Below are 18,985 nucleotides of genomic sequence, written 5' to 3' on the forward strand. Positions count from 1 at the left end.
ATGTACAAAATAGTAATATTAATAAAGGCCTTTAATTACGCAGGAAAATCTACATACTTAATGAAACTAAAAATATCAATGTGAAAATTATACCATCTCAAGTGTCTCATTCTTTTAAGGTCGAAAAGGTAATTTAAACTTTTACAGTTTAATTAAATTATGTCAGTCTTGGAAAAGTATACCAGGTAATTAGTACCCACGGCTAGCACATTAAAATGCTTGGCCTTATTTATTTTACGTCAGACACCTTTTACAGGTTTTTCCGTAAAGAATAATACCTATTTATATCGCATAGAGATAGGCTGATGATCTTGAAAACGGCATTAATATATTTTATCAAAGAAGCCTCAATGTCAAAGTCATGCAAACGCCGGCCCTTGAAACAAAAGGAAGTATTTACGTATTCCTTACAAACTCGTTAATAAGCATAATGTGACACAAACATTCAATTATAATCCACGCTAATAAACATCAACAGGAAGTTAACAGGCTTACTAATAAATCAATAACTCTCAAACGTATTGATTCCGATAATTATTTACTCAAATATCAAAGTATTTGTAAGTAATAGCCGCCATTATCTCCGCTATCGCTTTAATTTGCATCACATTTGAACGTTATTAACGCCAACCGATCGGTTCAGATATTCTCGTCAACTTCACCTGTTGGGTAACCACGGTAACCAGCTGTCAGCGTGAGAATCAATCAGTCAAGGTAAGCAGATCATGAACCAACTTTCCACAAACGAAGGTCAATAAGACACAACAGGTTTCTCCAAAAATCTTATAATTATATATCTTTAAAATAAATCATCTCAACTTTACAACATACAGAGATTGTGTGACTTCAACATAAACGGACAACGCACCAAATCTAACTATACGTAACATAATGTAATTACAACTATTTTGTTTTAGATTCAGCACGAAGGTTCTGTCAAAAAGTCACAACGCCATGCGTCACTTAACATAAAAAGCGAAATAGTTGTGCCGACACAAGCATGTAACGCTCCTCTGCTCAATACAAAAATAAATTAAAAAAACGCACAAGAAAGTAGTGGGTTGCGCAACCCGGTATCTACATAATCATCACAATGTACTTACATCGACAGGACTTAATTAAAACGACAGTTAACATGAAATGGCGACTGACTTAAGTTAAAATATGACTTAATTGTAAAAAAATTTAAAAAACATGTTAGCCATGCGCGTCGCGGCTATTTTGCTAATCGGAGTAAGAGAGGCTGTTACTTTTACAGGAAGCGGTTGTCGAATGTGTGCAATTACCTTACGTAATACATTCTACAAGTGTACGCGCTCTGTTACTCCGAGCTGAGGCGGCGCCGCACCGCGCGCGCGCAGACGCCGCGCACAGACTGATCTCCAGCGGTTAATGCACTTTGCAAGTGTTCGCACGAGCTATGTTTGCTCGCCTCGCTGCGGTGCAACGTCGCCCTTATAAACATCTGTCTGATCTTAACATGTATCGCTCTCAGAGTCTACAATCGCCTGAATGTCGATTTTGCGTGTTCATTTTGTGCCCACAACTCTGACATAACTCGAAATGAAAACTCGACCGCGACGCGCGCGCATTCGCAATAAATTACGCGATTCATAAATACAATGTACTAATAAATTATATATTTAAGTGATTTACGAAACTAGACACAGCGTTCTGTGGCTTACGACTAAATGAGCATGATCACATCGTTCGAGAAGGTAACTCAGTTTGTTCTGCGAGGAAAACGACCGCGGAACACACGCGACGCTTCCTCGTGCGAAATAGATTAAAAAACCAGCGGCCAGAACGTGAAAGGCGGTTATCCAACGTGATTAGAAAGGTGTCACGGTTGGCGCGCGCTTTCTAGCGCGAGTACAGCGCCAGGTCCGAGATGCGGCGCTGGCGAGCGGCGGCATGGAACCCGCGCGTGCCGTCCGGCACCAGCGGCGCCCGCGGCTCCCAGCGCGGGGCGCAGGACACCCGGCGCCCGCCGCACTCGCCCGACACCGAGCAGCCCGACAGCCGCCGCGCCAGCCAGCCCTCGCTGCCCGCGCTGCCCGTGCTGGCGGCCGACGTGCGCCGCGAGCTGCAGTACAGCGACACGCCCGAGTCCGAGCTGTGGCTGCACGTGGACGGCCGCCGCGGCACCCACGTCTGGATCTCCGGCGAGCGCGGCGCGAAGAACCCGCTCGAGTTCCTCCGGTAGAACGGCGTGCCGTATCTGTAGTCGTACTCGGCCTCGGAGCCGCTGCAGCACGACGAGTACTCGCACTCGTGCCGCCTCGGAGGCGCGCGTCTGATACCCGCCTTCCTCTTAGGCTCTCTAGGAACACCGTTTAACTCATACACTCGCATGCCGTCATCTTCAGGGGTCTGTAGACGCAAAGCTTCTCTTGCAGATTCAGATTCAGTAAACTCAACTAACGCACACACACAATTAACCAAACTGGGGTTCTTGTTGAGGAACTGGCGCACGTCCGCCGGCACCGGGTTGCCGGGGCGCAGCACCCTCACCAGGGCGATCTCGCCGCAGCCGGCGAACAGGCGCGACACGTTCTCCACCGAGGGACGATCTATCGGCATCCTGACTGCCACCACGGTCCTGGAAGGCGTCGTCTCGTCATACGCCGGGAGAGGGTCAATCCTTCGCAATTTTGTTCCTAATTCATTGATTTCTAACTTTGTAGACCGCTTGAGTGCTTCGGCGACCACCCGCCAGTCCTTCGTCAAGTGCTTGACACGTTTGAAGCTGGATATGAGCTTGAGGGACACATACCCTTCCTTGTTTCTTCGCACATGTTTGAGTAAGAAGGCATCCTTTGTGATATTGGCATCGGAGAAGTAGAACTCAACTTGTGAGACGATCCTATGAGCTAGTTCATCATCAGGTGGTGTGTAGGGCGGCTCTTGGGCCTCGGCGGCGACCTCGCAGCCGGAGTCCTTCCCTCCGCCGGAGCCGGTGTCGGAGGCGCTGTCGGAGAGGTCGGCGTGGTCGTCGGTGGACGGGCGGCGGTCGGAGGTGATGCCCTCGTCCGGCTCGGGCAGGCCGTGGCTGGGAGGAGTCCCCTCCATGTCGTCGTACTGGCACACAGACACACTATTGCATTACAGGAGACGGTGCTCGCTCGGAGGCGCGGTGTGGACTGCGGGCGCGCGGCGCGCACTACACTCTTTTATAATGTCGGGGGGATGTGCCGGTAAGAGGCGAGCCATTCGGAAACGATACGAGATGACATTGCCAGACTACGCGACGCTGTACGCTGCACATACGTGCTTAATCAGGGATATTATGGAAAGAGGTTAGGTTCTGTATCTATTAATGTTAGGACGAAATACACGCGAGTTTATCACTGGGAGCGGCGCACGCAAGCACGCTAGGCGCATTACCGCATAAAGTTTGGCATTCTAATTTTGTAGATAATTGGGCACAATTATATCTGATGCGTTTACACGAGTTGTAATATATTCGGTAATTATATGCCTTCTTTGTGGAAATCGCGGTACATTGTGATCGATATGATGCGAAATGAAGGCCTCGCTACTGCGTATTGTCTAATAACGTAACGGTTAAACGATCGTGTATTGTTTTTAGTTCAACTTACAATGTTTCTCTTTCAACACTTTCTGTAATAAGTGTAATAATTAAACGCAGATTATAACAACATGGTTGTTGATAGCCCTATGTTATAAAAGTGTATTTTAACTAGATAAGTAAGTTATCCGTTTTGTATATAAAATAACCGTTCTAGATAATAACTTTTTCAGTCAGAAAGTGTGTATCGGACATCGTAACAATTACCGTTGGTAGCTGGAATGCAGCACATTTAATAGACTGCTCAAATAAACATACTTGTTGCTTGTTTCCCTTAATAAATCGAGTTTTTAAAATAACTTCCTGAGGACTGTTTTCACTTCTCCTACCTAATTTATTATTTACAAAAAAAACCAACATATTTTTAATAGCATTTTTATTTCTTACATAAAATCATAATGATAATCTTCAATAATTAATAGTAAAATCGCTAAAACGGTTTTAATTGCCTAAAATAATCGAAATAAAACTTCTACCTATTAAAACAGTTGCATAAAAAAATTAACTTCCCAGCAACAAAAGCTGCAATATATAAGAGATAACAAACAGTGGCATAATAACAAATGTAATCAAATGTTTACAATAGCAACGAATGGCCTTGTCCGGGAATCGAACATCAATTAACTGTACATTGACATGCATTCACGGTACTATTGTGTCGGTTTCCTAACTGTGATAACATAATTATACAGCCAGTCAGTTTTCCCTGATAAGATGAAGGTAAGTGTAACTATTACTGTATCTACACTATATAGTTATTATTATTAAGCTGAAGATCAGAGTGCCTAGTGCGAGTTTTGCAAGTAAATTTTTTCGATGCGAAGATTATCATACCGTTGAATCACGTAGCACTTATCATAGAATTGTTTATTTAATAAAGACTGTCATCAGTACTTGGTCGTATTACACTTGAGCTCACTTTTGCGAGTGTAATCATTATTAACCGGCAAAATAAAAGAAGCAGTAATACCTAAATCATGTGACGTAGCATACGACTCTTTATTTCAATAGACTTATAATTACGTATCGAGTTGCGAATGCTGTCAAAACTCGGAATCAGCACTCAGGTCCGATTTGAAAAATTCTTTCAGTGTTAGATAGCGCATTTATTGAGGAAAGCTATATACAAATTTTTATCAGGGTGCGCAAAGTTGTTCCCATGGGCCGCGGGTGCAACCATTAACAAAAGATATTGGTCATCATATCATTATTATCACCTTGCCCTTGACCTATTTTTATTTGCACGGCATGTTTTATTTCTATACTCCTATATCTACCATCTTTGTCCATCAATATTTCTGTAGGTACGCTATTTGTCATAATAGTCAGACTAGTTTTATATTTAAATTACAACACTATAGTACACAGGCTTCCCCTAATAATATCGCTTGCTCCTTAGCTTGATGCACACCACCTCTGTCTGCAGCCTGTGCTGTGTTTTAAGAAGGTAAAATATGCTACTTTTCCTCTTTAAATCTTGCAGGAAGAGAACGTGTACATCTAAAGATAATACTTTCAATTTCATTAATTTTTTTAAATAACACAAATCTACCACCTGTACCATAGATTATTTTTTAATTAGGATCCCAAAACATCACGAACAGTCAGCCATCATGTTTACTAAACTAGTAAAACAGCTCAGCATATTGAACTCCAAACAAAAAACGTTAAAATTCCTTGTTTTTACACACTGATCTCGAAAACTACTCAACCGTTTGTGATAGCTCTTACGCTACAGCGACGTAAGTGTCGGTTACGTGGACCAAGTTATTGTTTTATTTAAATAGCTTATTGAAGTTTTTTTTACAGTCTGATCGGGAAGTGAAAGAAATGTCGTTTTATTCTGTGTTACGTTGAATGTAATTTGAAAGAATCGCGCGTCATAGATTTAACCGCATTAGAAAAAGAAGAACTGAATCGTCCAATGTTATTAATTGGACGAATGATATAGCACTTTAGGAAGACAAAAATTATATTATGTGACTTTTGATATCTTTGTATGAATGAGAGAAATAAATCTCGAATGATAATACACCTTGGTTCCTGAAATAATTTGCGTAATTTAACAACCATGTGTGACTAGTGATATTTTATATCCCTCCATCCTGTATCATCATCAGAATCTTATATCATCAACTGCTGAATGCCGTCCCTTATTAATCACCTAAACATTCCCATCATCTTAATCATCATTCACCTTTGCTTCATACACATAATAATCATCATTATCATCAGCCTTATTATAATCAGTCTTTCATCGTCTCACTACTGGGCTGCGGCCTCATCTCACACAGAGAAGGATTGAGCGTTAATCACCACCCCTGTTCAATACAGGATACACATATTATCATAGTTGACCTAAAACACGTAACTGAACATCATACCACCCACAAACGCTGAACTCCTAGTAACACCAGCCACGTCACCCGCAATATAGAATTTCATTTGTTCAACACAATAACAGGATTAGGCGGTCACTCCACATTGTGTAATTATCTAATTAAATTAAAGTGAGGATTATGAGGAATCGCTGATGGAGGTATTGCGTAACTAGATGGTGTAATGTCAACAGTCAGGGCTTGTGTTTGACGATGTAAGTCATCCAATGGGTGACGGGATTTTCGAGATGTAAAGGGTGACTGAAAGAACACAGTTGGATTTATATACTGACACTTTCTCTTGCTCAAACCACGATGGTTTCATTATACTTCATCCAAAAAATTGTGTATTATTCAGGATTTTTCAAATGCGTCCCTTGCACAGCGGCTGTGATAAACTATTCAGTTGGTAACGCGACCATTCTGGGCCTTTTCACATAGAGATGGCCATAGACTGATTTTCCCTGGTTTCAACTAGTAACTGTCACGAAATGATACAAGAAAATTACTATGCTTACTGAAAAATACTATGCTCACGAAAAGTTAATTTTTAGCGAATTTTGTTAACGTTACAGTTCAACAAAGCTTCAACAAAGCTGTGATTCGGTTGTTGAACGTTTTACTCAACCATGACACCTAGCTATTCACACTTATACTATTATCAACTCCTAGATCATCACTTTTCACTAATACATACTGATCTGAAGGGCTTGGGTAACTGAACTGTAACCTATTAAGCTGTTAGGTCAAGCTGGATTTAAACGCAATATTGCGAGTAATCTCTGAATCCACTGAAGCGATTTTGAAAATTCTCTTACCAATAGAAAGCTACAATTTTATAGCGATACATGGGTGAAACTGCTTACGAATGCTAGTACTTTATATCGTACTGTTAAATATTGTACCTTGATTTTCAAATCCTCTTTTCCCAAAACCCTGACACAATTGAGTGTCCAAACGAACTGGGTTACATAATACGGCTTCACACCTCATACCGATCTCCAATATTAGTGGGTTCCGTAATATTTACTACTAATAACTCATTGTCTGTCCGGGAGTTTATAGCGTCAAATTAAACGTTGTCATCATTCAAGGACTGTTTTTGATCATTCATTTGATTTATAGTAATTAATTAATATTTTATTGTTGTAGGTGTTTTTTGTGTTGTTTGTAATTAGATTCTGTAGATTAATGTTTTTCTTTTTGTGATTTAACTATAGTGAATGAAGCTGTTTTAATGGATGTTGCACCATTTTACATATATTTATTTTATGTTCGGTTTATTGCTACGTGAGGTCCTTAGGAAGATGTGATGCAACAGTCCTTTCACAGCTGATTCAATGCCTCGGAGGGAATCAATACCTTACCCAAAATGTGATGAGGATGTTATATCTTCAGGTAGGACTCTACTTATATTATTTTTTAGAGTAGGACAGGTGAGCAGTCACCCCATGTAAAACAATAGTCCCAACAGCAAATCGTTAGACTGGAAGTCGACTCCTACATAGTAGGGGAAAAGTCTTCGCAAATGTGTAGACGAGTTGAGCCATATTCCAAAATTTGCAAAACACTTATGGTAGAACCAAGTATAAATTCCCCCTTATAAAAATTCTCACCATCACACCAGCTCATCTTCGTAAAATACGTGAAATCTCCGTACACAACAATGTTTAGCATTCCGTCGGCGTGCTAAGGTCATGTGCCAAGATCTCGGCCACGACCTCGTCTGTTCACCACGTTATATCAGCAGATTGTTCAGAGTTTGTTAGTAGAAAGTTCGAGGAAATTGTGGGTGGGATTGGAGTTAGGTTTGGGTAATTGTAGGGATGAGGTTGTGTTCTTGCAAAGGCATCCTGCAGGAACTGTTATGGTGTGTCTGAATACTTAGTATTTTTTTCTTGTAGGTTTATCTGTCTCTTCTTCCTGCCCCGTAGCCAAGTTTTGGTCAGTTCAATATCTTTTCTGCTTCTCTGTCAAGACCCTTTATTCCCTTCTTAATCATGTCATCTTTCATGCAATCAATCCACTTTATATCCCTTCCCATCAAAACATAGGTACCTGTAATAAATAAGTCAGGTTAAATCTGTCCCAGTAAGTTGTTGGGCGGATTTACAATGAAAGTGAAACTGACAAAATGGTAGACAAATGTATACAGGGTTATAACGTAATGTACGCTGGGACCAGTTTCACCCACCTTCGTATGAAAATCTAGCTGTGCCCGCGACATTGAATACCTATATAAACATAGCCAATCACATAATGATAGTGAAAGGGTTTCTATTTACTTACCTACAAACACTGCACATTACATATAATGTGTAGGTATTGATAACGCTCTCACTGTGCGCACAAACGATGGGAAGAACTTGCTCTGCCTGGCTTCCGTCCACCTGTGGAACAACTTGCATCAGGGCATGACTTATATGGAAGGCTCCTAAAAGTCTGAGGATACAGGACGGCAGATACGTATTTTTCTTAACACCTAAGATTAGAAGTTCTATAGGTAAAAGTATAGCATCTATAAAACCTATCAATGCTAAACCAATAAAGGAATTTAAAATAAACAAACCAAACTCCTAATTGCTAAACAGATGACAATCCCTACAACAAAGCAGACCCTGGCATTTCGCCAGCTTATGAAGAAGTCAACTAGCGAGTAGACATTAATGAAGTCATGAGACAAAAGAGATGCATATGTCTCAAGGAGATGCGAATTTGTTGTAGGACAATTTAATAAAATTAGAAATATCATTTGGTATAAATATAATTTTTGGTACGAGTATGTGTTTGCTTCACAATACCTAATTAAGTCGATTGAACTGTAGTGGATAGATCATCCTACGGCACTTACCCCAATTTGTCGGTGTAACACCCCGTGAGAGAGAACGTAAAGCTACTCTTCAAATGATACTCATTAGCAGTTGATATTACATTTTCACTTCAGTGGCCATCTGAGTACGAGAAGATTTCAGAAAGCTATAAGAATAATAGCAATGTCAATCAGGCGATTTTTTTTCAGTATGTGTATGTGTTTCCCTTCTTCACACACAAACGGCCGAAAATAATATAGATTATACATCAGAATAACATGTAAGTTCAAATTTTCCGAGTCCTAGATCAGGAAGCTAGTAAATCTACTTGCTTAAATTAACAAGTAAATAAAAATAGATTACCCTCTTTAGCATGAAACCTAGGCACCATAATAAGTAATAACACACATTATAGAACGACTGACACATGACAAACGATGGTAGTTCATTGACAGGCCCGGACCTTGCGCGGACGCTTCCTATTGCAATCGCGATGGCAACATTTTTCCTTCTGTGTCGCGGAAGCACTTGATATGTATGATAATTGCCAACTAAGGTAGGTAATGGCGATTTGTTTACTTGGTTGTGGAGTTATAAGACTGAAGATACCTATATCTTTTGTTGCATTCTGAACAAGAAAACATAGTGTGATAATGCTTGTCACTGAAATCATCAGTGCGTTACGATGCATTTGTTATCGCGAGTCTCCATTTTGGTTTGGGAATAAAACGATGATATTTTAATAACAATTGCATTTGCAACCAACGTAAAAAGTTAACAAGAACAATTTTGTAACAGTAGCGTTTAAAATATTTGCAAAAAGATATGCCCCGGGTGAGGATCGAACTCACGACCTTAAGATTATGAGACTTACGCGCTGCCTACTGCGCTACCGAGGCTGTTGACGTGGCAGCCGAAAATGACCTTCACATACACGCATGACAGGTCAATAGCAAAAAAAAAAGTTTTTCATATGGCAACAGTTTTATTTATACTATGGAGGTTAGTTATCGACTTATTATTACCTCTTTATGATAATGAGGCGCAGGAGAATAGGTGTTGAGACGATGCATTTATAAATAGCTCGTATTTATAAACAAAACCTTGATTGTAAGTGGTATGCACTTATATCTAGACTTTAGCTGAATAGTGTTATAATTAGCGTTTTAATTGGCGTTTCGATTGCAGTTTATTTTTTCTTTCTGTTTTCAACATCATTATCTCTTTTGCCATTATGTTTGCAACATCATCATATACATTAGGTAAATAGGTACATTATATTGTATATGCTTGGCATTAATTAATTAACTATTCCCAACCAGTTACTTAAATTTAAAATTTGGCTCGATAAACCAAATATTAAAGCCGATACTTTTTACCAAAATATTTATTTACAATTGTTCAATAATTAATCACAGATTCACAAGACAGCTGTTACATAATGAGTGATGATCCTCTATCGATAGGTATCGATACCTATCGAGTTGTTCCCTTGACATTAGTTCAACAAGTGAATTCGTGACCCAGGCCTATGGCCCAGACATTTGCATGTTTTTAATGCAAGTTAGTGTACATTGTGTACCTTTGTATGTATTTTTTTGTTGTTGTGTGGTTATAACAAAAAAACCGCAAAGATTGATAATTAAAATATTCGTATGGGTAGGATACAAATGTGGAGTAATCACGAAAATTTTCAGTATGGATGTGGGTACGTAGTTGTAAGATATTTTACTATCGGAACTGCATAGAGTAATAGGTACTTACGTAAAATTTTACCCCCTTACTTATAAAAATCTCTAATCACCCTCTAAGCAACATTTTAACTAATCACTACTTAAAGCCTTAAGTGGTGATTAAATGTTAATTAAGACATGCTTAAGCAACGTTTATAAGTAAGAATTTTCTTAAAGAGCCCTTAAGTATTACTTATTATTTAATTCACGTTTATAAGTAGGGCTGTTAAAGTTTTGCGTCGTTTTAATATTGTTTATTAATATTATTGGATAATACATACCTACATAAAGTGTGTTGATAAATAAAATGAAAATGATGCACCAAAATCATAAGTTTTATTAGGTAAGTGGATACGAAAAATATCTAAAAATAAATGCTCACACTCATTTGTAAAAGTTAAACTCGGCAGTAAACAAACATTTCGAAATTTAATTAAGTGCACCTTTCTTCAGATTATGCGGTTTCATAAAGAACGCTCAAGACGAGGCGGCCAGATTACGTGTCACTTTTTCACGAAAGTTTGAATATCTATTTTCTTTGACCACCGCACCGTTACATTCATGGTGGACGTACGCACAAAACGGTTTGGGAATAACTTCACTAATTATGTGCACAGCTAAAGAGTGGAATTCCCTGCCTGTGTCTGTTTCCTGACAACTACAAACTGAGTCTTCAACTCAAGAGTGAACAGGATTCTTCTCGGCAAGCGTGCTCCATCTATGACTACATCGTCGCTGACCATCACCCCTTTATATAAAAGAAACGTTATATTCAGAGCCAGCTAAAATCTTATAAGTCTTCGAACCGACACATACACCAATTGACGAATACATAACATTATTAAGCACTAACTCAATTATCCTTTACGTTGACAAACACAATACTTATTACGTAAAACGTAACTGATATTTTTCGCGTTACTTACATGTTAAAGTTAACAATGTTAACGTAACTACGGTTATGTGGGAGTTCAATTGTAATCCTTGCTCGGGTTACCGGTAATCGGATGATCGCGTAACTAAGGCATGGTGTGACTCCAATCAATAGTTATTGACTCTAGTTCGGTATAGCGAGGTTAGCTGAAAAAAATAAATACTATCACAATGCTTATACTTGTTGGTTGAGGATCGTGAAGGTGGTGGTGGAAAATAGAAGTTTATCATAGGTTACGAGAGAGTAATCGTGGTCAGGTATCAGTTATTGTATACAGGCGTATCTTTGATGAAAGTATGTGCGATAGACTTATTGAGAGCATTTTGATGCTAATAAAAGTCGGTATGATAGGTACTTCGAATAATCTTTTCTTAAATCACACAGACAATTTGGTTTCATTTTTCAATACTTTGCTCCCAAAAAGACAATTTTATGAACTACCACAGCTCACATGAGTAAGATAGATTAAGGTCTTCGAATTTTGCAGATTTAATTTTGAACACATCATTCTAAATAATGCCTTCTACATTACCAGTGAATTCTGGACTGTAAAAATCCTGACGAAAAACTTTATAGGACTCAGGAACATTAGCATAGCAACAATTAAAATAACATAATATATACTACTAGGTCAACAAAACAATCAGTGGAGCAAACCCATGATTTTAAACACTGCAATTTATAAGATGACAATTTATATCAGCTATTATAATAATGAGACAGCCAAGTCACATAGTATTAACTAAGTAACTACTATTTTTCCGGACACAATAAGCAACTACTTAGCTTGAAGAAGGTTCGATATAAAGTACTGTAAAATTGCTATCGCGTTTCTATATATTCGTTTTATTGTGTACGTATGTTTCCTCATTTCTAATTACCAACCGTGTGGAAATTTTTGGTCGATTTGCGGTTTTATGCTACTCATTATTTGGGCTAAAATACATTGATCATTATATTCTGGAGTCATCTGTGAGTGCAGCTAAGCATATTTACTGGGTACACACACACACACATTGTTTTCTGTAGCTCTTTAGATAAAAAGAACAAACCAGTCTAATTTTAATTATCCTTCACATCACGCACAAATAAAACATACCTTTTGCCTTATTTATTTTAGACACATTTTCCCTTATCATTTACCTACAAAAGGATAATTATGTACCGTCCTTCCTTACCACCTATTGGCAAAAAGACACACCGGAACGTTTTCCGTAAACACTCATACATAATACATGAGATATACACACATAGTTACAGATACAGTCAGCAACAAAAGCCCTAAAACACAATATAAATTATAAAACCCCTACTTGAACAAAAAAAATAAATATAAAAGGTATGTTCAGTGACGTTAGTACATATTTCAGTGATGCCTAGGTTAATTATATATTAAATTCTTGACCGTTATTTGAAGCTTACTAGTTTGAGATAGGCACCTACGTGTTTTCCGCTTTTATCTCTGTCCTTTTCTACCCCATATCTTGCATCTCTCTCGCACACCGACCAGTTTCACTCCCCACCAGGCAGGAGGCGACGAGTGTTCTCGGCGGCCACAGTTCGTCATTGGCGTCTTGTTTTCCGCCCGAGAAGGTTGGTCTAACCAACCGCTGCAGTATTTCGTTGAAAAATAAACTCAGTGCTCTCGCAGAACACAGGTGAGTTTATAATATTTTATACAATTTGTTAACGGTTTTACCGTTCGATATTCGATTTTGCGAAATCAAGTGTTAATATTTTGTACATCTACCCCTTTTTTGTCACGAGTTTCTTCCGTGTACTTTTTTTTTCAGTAATTTGTTTTCAGAATGAGTGACTTATAAAGCAAATACGGATGCGGTAAATAATAAAGCTACCACAGCCCGTGCACGTGACTATGGAAAAGAAAGCAAGCCCGAAGTTCCTAAGGCACCTGTGGCCCTAGTTCAATCCTGCAAGGCGTTCAACTTTTTGACAAAAAAGAATGGTGTGAGGTGCGGTCCAACCAGCATCTCCTTAGTTCGGACTGGTCACTACCGCACTTGAAGAGGGCTGGTGGTGTCAAGAAAGCTTTTCGGCCTTGAAAGACTTGGTACGCTCCCCTCGGACTGCCAGTAAGTCTGTTAGCCACCCCCCATGGGGGTCGGCTCATTATCACGGCGTGTGATGGTTTTCGGCCTTGAAAGACTTGGTACGCTCCCCTCGGACTGCCAGTAAGTCTGTTAGCCACCCCCCATGGGGGTCGGCTCATTATCACGGCGTGTGATGGTTTTCGGCCTTGAAAGACTTGGTACGCTCCCCTCGGACTGCCAGTAAGTCTGTTAGCCACCCCCCGTAGGGGTCGGCTCATTATCACGGCGTGTGATGGTTTTCGGCCTTGAAAGACTTGGTACGCTCCGCCTAGGACTGCCAGTAAGTATACTAGCCACCCCCCGCAGGGGTCGGTTCATTATCACGAACCCGCGCAGGGTACCAATCTTGCATTTTGCGAGTCGCAGCATCATTACAAAGCAGGGACCAGTAAGTATACTAGCCACCCCCCGCAGGGGTCGGTTCATTATCACGGACCCGCGCAGGGTACCAATCTTGCATGTTGCGAGTAGCAGCATCATTACAAAGCAGGGACCAGTAAGTATACTAGCCATCCCCCGCAGGGGTCGGCTCATTATCACGGACCCTCGCAGGGTACCAATCATGCATGTTGCGGGTCGTACCATCATTGCAATCTACCCTCGCAGGGTGGCTTTTTGGATCGACTTTCGAAGAGTCGCCATTATAACCTTCCCTCGAAGGGAAATGGTAATCACACTCACGCTGAATGGCGTGTGACGCAAAACTCTAAAAGCTCCCTTGGGATATCACGAGTAAATTACAATAGGAACCATGTCCAACAGAGGAAACAGAAAGCGTCCAGGACCGCAGGCGGACTTTGATGCGTCCAACAAGGCACGTAAGTTATGACTTTCCAGGCGGGTTGCCTAACATTATATCAAGACCAATGGAAAGAAATGGGAGCTCCGCCTTTCTTGTTAAAAATAATAACTGGGTATCGCATACCATTGGCCAAAAGCCACCTTTGATAGATAATGCCAGATTTGACCAGAGAGTCCAAAGAGATGGATGTCGTCATATCCCAAATGATAAAACAAAAAGTTCTATTGATAGCTGCAAATTCTGCCAGCTTTCTTTCCAATATGTTTTTTGTGCCCAAAAGGCGACGGAAAGAACCGTCCAATACTCAATCTCAAGGTTCTCAACAAGTTCATAATTACGGAACCCTTCAGTTTAATAAATGTTTTTCGGGTGCTAGAGTTTCTTCAGAAAGACGAATGGCTGTGCAAGTGGATCTCGCCCAGGCTTACTTCTACCTTCCGGTAGCTGAAGGTCACAGATATGTTCTTCGACTAGTATACAGAAGAAGACTGCTTCAGATTACGTGCCTACCATTTGGCTTAAGCACGGCACCCAAGACCTTCGCCACAGTGACCAATTTGGGTGGCTCAAACTTTGAAAACTCAAGGGTTACTCATAATTGTGTATCTCGATTTTCTGGTGGCTCACCAAGATATATTTGCCTACTTTGGGATCATTTGCACCATGTTTTGGATGGCAAGTGAATAAATCGCAAGCATTATCAACAAGATAATGACAAAACGCACTACGTGACAAACAGCACGACAAACTTAGAAGACCTGCATAGCTTGATAGGACAGACTGCATTACCGGGCTCTCCTCACTTTCCTCAATGCAGTGTTGAACAGCAATCTATACCTACCCTATTCGTGGAACCGTGAGCCAAACGGTGAACAAACCATAAAAAGGGTTCTTATAAGTCACGATTGAAGTAATGATCATATTTTATAAAAATAACTACGAAAGTAATATACTGACAACATTAGAAATGATATTTTAGAACGATGTCTGTGGAACTTATGCAATCTTTTCAAACTTAATTGAAATCAAATATGTATAATAAATGCCGTAAATTATTTTCTTAATTTTAATGAAATATGTAGTAAATCGTTTACATGTAAAATGAACCTAGAAGTCTTGACTGTCATACATAGAACCCTACTTAATTGAAGACCACAGATACTAAGAACATTTTACATAAAAATGTGAGGTTTTTGTCATCGGTCGGGTTATACCCACCATTTTGAAAAAGTGTCATTCTTTGGTTACATTGTGGGCTCACGGCTCGGTGAATGGAGTATAGCAATGTTGAACCTACCAGCAGATACCTTAGCAGATCTAAAGTGGTGGCTGGTCAGCTGCCACCAAACCTTGGATATTCATTCGCCACTTCCCTGTCACCTTATAACCACGGACGCCTCCGATGTAGGATGGGGGCACAACTGAACGGAACTCCCGTAATGGGTTCATGGAACGAGAGAGAAAAAGGCTTTCACTGCGATCTGAAAGAGATGCTTGCAGTATTAACTGGAAAATCACGGCAAGTTGCTAAAGAGATCAACAGCCATTTTTCAATGCAGAAATGGGACTGTGGTGTCATATCTAAGAAATCAAGGTGGCACCCGATCAAGGAGCCTACCGAACTTGACGTACAGAGTATTCAGTTATCTTGAGCTGTATCAAATCTATCACGTCGTGAATCATATACCAGCCCTATTCAACAGTCAGGCAGACCATCTCTCCCGACACAAACCTCCACCGGAGTGGCATCTTGTATCAGCAGTGGACCTATTTGCCTCGAAGCGAGCCCAGGGACACATAGTTGTGTACTACGTGCCCCTAGATCTGAAGGACCCGAAAGCGGGGTTCCACGATGCATTTTTCTCAAGTTTTGACTTACCCGCTAGCATGGGTATTACCGCCACCTTACCTTATACCGTAGGTCCTCAGTCATCTCAATTCAGGAACGGGAGTTAATCTCATAGTAGTTCCTTCGGTGGCCCCAGGTATTTTGGCGAGCAGATTCCCGAAGTCCCGATCATTAGCAGTACCCTACACACTGATGAACCTCGAGCAGAAACCGATAGACACAGCAACGGGGATACCCCCTGCCAAGGTCAAGGAAATGGGGGGGGGGGGAGGGACAAGGAGTCTCTCCGACTGAAGTCTTCTTCAATCCACACGCAACACTTATCAATCAGCTTGGAGTCGATGGTTAAATTGGGGCGAAAAGTATGAAATTGGATCCTATGAATCCTTGAATCCCTATTTGGACCTATACTTACCCAATTTTTAGCGGACTTACACATAGTAAATAAACTAGCATACAATACTATTTTATTACACAAGTCAGTTATAGCTACACTATGCAATGCAGAAACCACTCTAGAGCTAGGTTCACACGTTCTAGTCGGACACATTTTAAAATCAATAGCGCTGAGCAAACCTGTTCCCCGGGAAGCCGTCCATCTGGAATATTGACCAATTGGTAACCTACTTAAGTGCAGTAAACGTAGACGAGAATAATCCATTTGCAACTTCCAGGCACACTGCTGCTCTTTCTTTTGCTAGCTTGTTTCGGAAAGGCGAGTCCATGATCTTTCCTTGCTTGCAATAGACCCAGAACATTTCAAAAACAACAAAGATAATTTAATCTTATGGCCAGTCTTTGGCTCTAAGACCGACAGTTCTAGTCATAGGCAGTCGGGTTGTTGTTTGATGGATAATCAGGAAAATATAAATCTAAGTCCAGTGTATTGGGTCAGAAAGACTAAAGCCTTGTTAGAAGATAGACGGACATCGGCTAATTCCTTAAATTTATTTATATCCGTTAGAGGCCAACCAAAGGCAGGCACCCGAACGATGATACGGGTGGATTAAGACATTGTTAAAAGGGGCAGGAATAACTACAACCCCAGGAAGCTTCCACTCGGCGGTAGCGTCAAAATCTGTGTTGACAATATACCTTTGGACGATATATTAGCAAAGGGTAATTGGCGATCAGGCAATACATTTGCCCACTAAATAGAAGTAGCAAGTTATCTCGATTATTTAATTAATCCAGCTGATTAATGTCTATATTTTTGTTACTATTGTTATTAAGAAGTATCGCAATGTTTTTGTTAATTACTATTAGAAAATGAAATCAATTTTTGCTTTTGTTCTTGCATCTCTCTTTTAATTTTTATTACTCATCCTTCGAGCCCCTTTCCCAACTATGTTGGGGTCGGCTTCCAGTCTAACAGGATGTAGAAGTACCAGTACCAGTTAACTTTGATTACATTAGTATTCCAGGACGCAATACACATACTTACATGTGATTACTCGTGTACCTAAGTACCTATTTACATACACAATTTCATTGTGCTTTTGCTCACATTGGCGTCCACTTCCACCAGGCGATAACAAACACGTCTCAAACTAGTAAGCTTCAAATAACGGTCAAGAATTTAATAGCAGCGTTTTACCTGAAATAAAACGCATATTAAATACTTACCTTATTTGAAGCTTACATTTTAATTTCTGCCTGGTGTTTTCGACTCAATGACGAACTGTGGCCGCCGAGAACACTCGTCGCCTCCTGCCTGGTGGGGAGTGAAACTGGTCGGTGTGCGAGAGAGATGCAAGATATGGGGTAGAAAAGGACAGAGATAAAAGCGGAAAACACGTAGGTGCCTATCTCAAACTAGTAAGCTTCAAATAAGGTAAGTATTTAATATGCGTTTTATTTCAGGTAAAACGCTGCTATTTACTACAGAAGACAAAGAAAAAGTACTAGTAGCAAGATCCTACCAAAATTATGCGCACACTTGTTTGCAAGAAATTGCATACGGCAGCCGGAATCCATTGCTCTACGAAATGTCCTCACACAATTTTTTACTGTTTGACCTGAAAAATTATTTATATGCATCATATGCGGTTGAATCTCGCTTAAAAAATTCTAGCCTTAGGACTTGTATTCAAATAATATATAATTTTATGCATATACTTTTGTAGCCAACCGTACTCAGGCACTAGGTAGACTGAACCGCGACCTAGACCCACAGCCGGGGGCGACATACAGGACGATTTCATTTAGTCTGATTGATTCCGCCTGTTGCGCTCGCTTCCCGCGGTTTCATTTGTCTGCTGAGGGGAATTCAGACACCTGGGTAGAAAACATCCTGAACTTTCCTGGGTTTATATTTATTTACACACATGATTATTTTATAAATTTTTAATATATACAACTTAAAACAAATTTTCATTAAAAAATTGCTCCTCATCGCTGCCACTGGGTAATGTACCCAATAAGCTGGCAACATTGCCACGTTGGATGGCAATGCTCAACCTTTGTGCGAAATAAAAGCCAGCCTTTGGGTCCCAGGAAGTGTAATTTTTTTATTATTACGTAATTTAATGTAAGAACTTATCTAAGAATTTAACGTAATTTAAGGTAGACTGAACCGCGACCTAGACCCACAGCCGGGGGCGACATACAGGACGTTTTCATTTAGTCTGATTGATTCCGCCTGTTGCGTTCGCTCCCCGCGGTATCATTTGTGTGCTGAGGGGAATTCACTCACTTGGGTAGAAAACATCCTGTATATTTACCTACATTATATACGTTTTTTTTTTTATTTTAATTAGATCAAATCAGTGATTTC

At 40.2% G+C, this 18,985-nt stretch overlaps 1 protein-coding gene and 1 non-coding gene across 2 annotated transcripts; both read right to left on the bottom strand.

The window, feature by feature from the left end:
- Positions 1-769: 769 nt before the first annotated feature.
- On the bottom strand, positions 770-3,131 carry LOC124642500 (la-related protein 6). The gene has a single exon (XM_047180967.1). It carries the CDS (start codon positions 3,070-3,072, stop codon positions 1,864-1,866), a length of 1,209 nt encoding a protein of 402 aa, XP_047036923.1. The 5' UTR covers positions 3,073-3,131; the 3' UTR covers positions 770-1,863.
- Positions 3,132-9,606: 6,475 nt separating this feature from the next.
- On the bottom strand, positions 9,607-9,679 carry Trnam-cau. Its single transcript has one exon. It is a non-coding gene; the product is annotated as a tRNA-Met (tRNA).
- Between the last annotated feature and the right edge of the window lie 9,306 nt (positions 9,680-18,985).

Source organism: Helicoverpa zea, chromosome 24 (genome assembly GCF_022581195.2).
Source record: "Helicoverpa zea isolate HzStark_Cry1AcR chromosome 24, ilHelZeax1.1, whole genome shotgun sequence".
Lineage (NCBI taxonomy): Eukaryota > Metazoa > Arthropoda > Insecta > Lepidoptera > Noctuidae > Helicoverpa > Helicoverpa zea.